This window comes from Phoxinus phoxinus, assembly GCF_949152265.1.
Source record: "Phoxinus phoxinus genome assembly, chromosome: 1".
Lineage (NCBI taxonomy): Eukaryota > Metazoa > Chordata > Actinopteri > Cypriniformes > Leuciscidae > Phoxinus > Phoxinus phoxinus.
In genome coordinates this window covers 43,760,013-43,766,163 of record NC_136876.1, presented here as the reverse complement: position 1 = coordinate 43,766,163, position 6,151 = coordinate 43,760,013, and the positions used below count along the sequence as shown (strand labels likewise).

At 37.7% G+C, this 6,151-nt stretch overlaps 1 protein-coding gene across 2 annotated transcripts in view; it reads right to left on the bottom strand.

Annotated features, from left to right (window-relative positions):
* Positions 1-3,213: 3,213 nt before the first annotated feature.
* pitpnc1a (phosphatidylinositol transfer protein cytoplasmic 1a) overlaps positions 3,214-6,151 on the bottom strand; it is a 112,328-nt gene continuing 109,390 nt past the window's right edge. For both annotated transcript variants that reach the window (XM_079624005.1, XM_079624004.1), the window contains one exon: positions 3,214-4,603. In XM_079624005.1, coding sequence (XP_079480131.1) covers positions 4,290-4,603 — 314 coding nt within the window. In that variant the 3' untranslated portion in view covers positions 3,214-4,289. The remainder of the gene's footprint in view (positions 4,604-6,151) is intronic.

The window sequence follows — 6,151 nt, the reverse complement described above, 5'->3', positions numbered from 1 at the left end:
AAAAAAATTATATATAGGCTATTTTATTTTTATTTAAGTAAATATTTTCTTGTGACTACGCACATGACGATGCTTTCTGAGATATTGCATACTGCAAATATTCATATACAGTTTTTTTTTTTTTTTAACAATCCCATTCCACTCTGGCAATTGTGCTCATTAACAATTTTAAACTAGACTAGTTCCAGATTTATAAAAACATTTTTTGACTGGGTTTCACCAATAAGGACAGTAATTCCAGTTGTGTTCAAAAATAGCAGTACTACATCAGTAACCTGATGTAACACTGTTTGTATTTGTAGGAATATTTCTGCACGCCAGATCATTTATTTGTAGATGTAGTAGTGTAATAAAGAAAAAGAACTGACTCTTGAGTAATTGAGTTCTGAGTAATTGACTCATTCATTGAAAGGGCCATGTTCAAAATAATAGCAGAAGTTTAGCGGAGTTTAATTCGATAATTCACTCATTCAGTGTCATTAATTGTCCTTTATTAAGGAAGAAGGGAAGCAAATGTTTCTCACAAAATAATAGGAATAAAAAGGAAGAGGACATTATTTTGAGAATGAGATTTGGGCATACTGGATTAAGTAGTACGCTTAAAATAATAGTGAAACATGAAACTGGGATGTGTGAGGTCTGTAATATTAATGAAACAGTAGAACATGTAATTATTAATTGTCATAGGTATAAGGAGGAAAGGATGAGGCTGAAAGACTGGTTAAGTAAAGAAACAATTAGATTTGAAATTAAATAAATATTACAAATGAATTCAGGGCATAGAGCAATATTTGTGTTTTTGAATAAAACAGGGCTTATTAGAAGGATATGAGTTAAGTTGTCTTAGAAAGTTGTATTTAATAATGATGTGAATGATAATGTATTAATATTAATCATGTAATTAGATATTTATGTAGTTATTTATTGGTTTTATATATGTATTTATTTAAAGAGTAGTGAGTAAAGACTATTGTGATCCACACTCCATATCAGAAGGTGGCGGTAATGCACACTTAAAAGTTGTTTCTCACATTGATATAAAATAAATTTACTCCTGAATTGCTAAGTAAAATGGACCGTTCCAAACATTGTTCAGAGGAACAATGTAATTTGATTTTTTTTAAAAAGTGGATTGGAGAGGGGGAAACGTATTTAGTGCAGCACATTTAATGATGCTTAGCTAAAATGATCTCAAATGCTTTAAAATGGCAAGAAAAACCTGAAACACTGCGGGGAAACAGAGCAACTAGTGTTAAAACAGATCGAAGAATAGTCAAAATGGCAAAGATTCAGCCAATCATCACCTCCAGAAAGATGAAAGATGAACTAAAATGACCTGTACAGTTAGTCAGAAGACGTTTGATTGAAGCTAAGCTAACAGCAAGACGCCTCTGTAAAGCACCATTGTTGAAAAAAAAAACTGAATCAGTTCAAATTTGTCCGGGAACACATCGATTGGCCCAAAGAGAAATGGCGTAACATTCTGTGGACTGAAGAGGGTAAAATTGTTCTTTTCAGGTATAGTGGTCATTGACAGGACGTCAGGCGGTTGGTGGATGCAATGCAGATTCACAGTAGTCATCAAAAACAATGTTTATGCTCATGCAACTAAATATTATTTCAGTAATTTAAAGTGAAGTTTAATCTTTAAAAAAATTAATATTCATTTTTTTTTTGCTTCCTGTTAAAGAATAACGCAGACTTGATCTAATTTGTTAAAGGATTAGTTCACTTTCAAAAATGTTTTGCTGATCATTTTCTCACCCCGATGTCATTCAAGATATACATGTCTTTCTTTCTTCAGTCGAAAAGAAATTTAGGTTTTTGAGGAAAACATTCCAGGCTTTTTCTACACAGAATGGACTTCAATGGCAACCAACGATCCCAATGTTCAAAAGAAGGTTCAAATATCCGTCTCAATGCAGCTTCAAAGTCTCGACACGATCCCAGTCGAGAAATAAGGGTCTTATCCAGCCAAACGATCGGCCATTTTCTATTTATTTTTTTAAATGTATATACTTTTTAACCACAATTGTTCGTCTTGTGCTGGTCTGCGACGCGCCAAGCTTTACGTCATCACGTTGGAAAGGTCACGGTTATTTGTCTGTACTCCGGTTCAAAAAAGTAGGGAAGTGCGAAAAACTCCATCTCATTTTCTCCTCCAACTTCAAAATCGTCCGACATCTTTGTTTTAATTTATTTTTATTTTTCGTGACCTTTCCGACGTAATGCGTGGCGCGTCTCAGACCAGCACAAGACAAACAATTGTGGTTAAAAAGTATATACATGTAAAAAAAATTTTGGAAAATGACCCTTATTTCTCGACTGGGATCGTGTCGAGACTTTGAAGATGAATTGAGACGGACATTTGAACCTTCTTTTGAACATTGGGAGAGTTGGTTGCCATTGAAGTCCATTCTGTGTGGAAAAAAATCCTAGAATGTTTTCCTCTAAAACCTAAATTTCTTTTTGACTGAAGAAAGAAAGACATGGATATCTTGGATGACATCGGGGGTGAGTAAATTATCAGCAATTTTTTTTTTTTGAAAGTGAACAAATCCTTAAATGCTTTAAAAATAACAGGCATCAGGCTGACATGTCATAAGTCAAAATGGCCTGTAGGATAAGGGTAAAAGCAAAGGCTGCATCTAAAATTGCATACTTCCCTACTATATAGTAGGTGAAAAACAGTATGTGACAATAGTATGCCGAATTCACAGTACTCCTAAACAAACAGTTGGCAAAAAGTACCCAGATGGCCTTCTTCTTCCGCTGAGATTCTGAAGTGTGCATAAGATTGAACTTTACAATCCAATAAGGCCACGGGAGAGGATTTATAAATGGCAGTTTAGTGACTGATGCAGCTAATTCGGTCATGCAAGTCCACCTCAAATCTTTTTAACTGGGGAAACTTTAAATTATCCAAAGCGGTCTCATAAATGTGGTTTCTTATGCCCAATTAAAAAAAAAAAAAAAAAAAAACGTATTCTTCAGGCTAGACCAACTAATGCAGAACAAGTCCACTACTGGAAGCTGCAGTGATGACTTTACTGATGACTTTACCGATCAGCAATTGGTTCTTTTATTTACAAGGCAGGATTTATTCCGCCATATTGCAATTTCTTCCATTCATAAGGGTTTGTAACTTTAGGATTTCCACACACACAGCAAAGATATTGGTGAAACTGGAATGAAGTAGAATTCCCAACAGATACTGTAGCAAATGCTTTAATTTCACATTGGCAGTTGACATCAAAAGCACGATTTCCCAAGAGTTGGCAAATGCATTTCTGAATCCTTTAGAAAAGAGTGTTTAAGTTTAAAAGAACAGATATGCGGGAACCAGCAAGAGTACAAGAGCTTTCCAATTTACAAAGTATACATTGGCCAGCAGCAGCAAACATTCCTTAGAGCTCAAAGATTATACAACAATCTACTTAATCAAGCATTCTTTGAGGACTTCGTTTTCATTCATATTCATGGATAATGCATCACAGAAATCCAAACCTAAAGCATACAGTATAATGTAGAACAGGATACTCAGTTACATGGCAGATGCTCCTCAATCTAACAAATATATTATGAAGATAAACTACAGTATGTACAGACGAGTTCCAGTATTGTTAAACAACGGACCAAGCGAAAGGGCTAGGTCAGTAAAGTTGGCATCACTTGGTTTTTTCTGAGTCCATGGGAATGGGACAGATCAAAGTTAAAGACAAGAGCATAGTGAAACCACTATCAAATTGAACCCTACATTCTTATAAATGAGATATTTACAGTACATGGTCAAACACATATTAATTTTAGTGAGAAATTCTGAAGCCTGAGGATAAAAAGTCACGTTAACGTAAGATCACAACTGAAATATTAACCGAGCAGAATATACCATTAAATACACCACTACAGCAAAAACAACAGTGGCTACAAATCCTCTCCATATTCAACATATGTAGGGAAAGAAAATGGCTCAGCAGGAAGGAAACTGAAAAAAAAAAAAAAAGGTAAAAGATTCAACTCTGTCTATCAATGGGACAACTCCTGAGATATTTTAACAGTGATCTGTAGTTTTTGTAAATCAGAATGCACTTTTTGGCCTATTGTAAATTAACTCCCAGTGTAAAATATGAGGTTGCACTGGTTAAAAAGCCACTCTGTGCATATGTGTGTGTGTTTGTAAGTGTGTGTGTTTGGGAAACCTTACGTATTTAAAGAGAGATTGATTCACGTTGTGTCAAACAAACACATTACTGGGGTGTGTTTTCATAAACTAAGGCCAGAACTGTGGTTTACTGAGGTTGCGGGTGGCTGGAACCCCAGGAAAAGAGACTGGGAAGGCGGAAGGCAGAGTCTCTTCGTGCTGGGTCGGGAAGAGTCAGGGTCTCCGGAGCCGACTTCTTCCTTGGTCTGTCCTTGGGCACAGATAGGAAGTCTGGAGCTTCAGTGGAGAGGGGTGTGGAGGGAGCGCTGGACGGCCCGCTGCGAGCGCAGGCCGGCAGGGGCGTCTGGCTGATGGAGATAGCTGGGGGAAAGGTGCCCAGCTTCTTATTGGTGGCCTCCTGTGTGGCTCGCTCATATTCTCTCACTTCCTCCATTGTCATGTCTTTAAACACCCAAGCAAAGAAAGTTCTATTAGTGGTGTATAGTGGACATCTTAAACATGGAGGCAAAGTCCATGCATAGTATATTGCACTAAACCCGGTTGCATGACCTGCTAAGAGTCATCCATTTTTTTTTCTTTAAGACGGTTCATATCTTTTTCAAGTCAGTTACAGTACATAAAAACGTAGACCGGTCTAAATTGAAAGGCGAAAAAGTAAGACTGATTACCCCTAACTCACACTGGGCTCGTTTGCTGTGGTCCGAGCGCGATTGTTCCCGGCTTTTACTTGCTTTTCCCAAATAACAGAAGTGACCTTGACGTCCTTGTTAGCGGTAGCATAAGCCATCAGGCAAGTGTTATTTAAATAAACTCCTGATATACTTACAAACTTTCCAATGCCTTGTTTTATGAGTACAGAACCAATTTGTACTACTGTGGAAGTTTGGTACCATTCGGGGCATTATTAGTTGGGTAATTTACGAGATACAAACTAGGATCAGTTAGCGCCTGCACTAAGCCATTCGGCTGATATCTCTAAATAAGCTCTAACTTTAATAATGTTCGACCAAGGAAGAAAAAAAAGCTTCTGGGGGTTTTGGTGTTTGGCTCGAGGTCATGGTGCAAAGGACCCTAGGTTGTAATTACTCCGAACCATCCCTTTAAGCTCCAACCTATCGGACTAGAAGTTTTTAGTGATCCTTGAGACCTTGATTGAACTGGTTCAGGTTCATGTATTTATTTAGGGCTAAAGCTAACCTCTGCAGGAAGGTGGCCCTCCAAAAGCAGGATTGGTTAATGGTCACCTCTGCTCTAATTCAACCAACTACCGTATTTTCTGGACTATAAGTCGCACTTTTTTTCATAGTTTGGCTGGTCCTGCGACTTATAGTCAGGTGCGACTTATATATCAAAATTAATTCATACTGACTGAGATGAACCAAGAGAAAACAATACCGTCTACAGCCGCGAGAGGGCGCTCTAGTGTGCGGAGTAGTTCAGAAGCGACACCGATGAAGAATTCAATGGATTCAGTGTTGTGGAATGAGATCGGGAGCTTGGTGAACTTGCTTACCGGTAACTTGCTTGTTGGACTCGCTGGCTTATGTTAATTTAGCCTATTCAGCCTCCCAGGTACATGTTCTTTATGCTATTGTGCAGCTGAATAACTGTTAATGTGTTACGTTAACACACCGGACACCTATTCAGCCTGTTGTTCTGTGTGCTATTGTGGAGCTGAATAACTTGCCTTTCCAGATTAAATGTCTGTTCTTGGTCTTGGATTTTGTGAAATAAATTTCTAAATAAATGCGACTTATAGTCCAGTGCGAGTTATATGTTGTTGTTTTTTCATCATCATGACGCATTTTTTTTTACTGATGCGCCTTATACTCCGGAGCGACTTATAGTCCGGAAAATAAGGTAACTACCCGCAGTGATCTCCATGGCACACACTGCAACTTTAGGAGTTCACTGAGAACGCAAAAAGCTTGAAAGAGACAAAAAAAACGCTCCCTCCCTCTCGCTGTCTACTTTTTTTTTGTGTGGAGA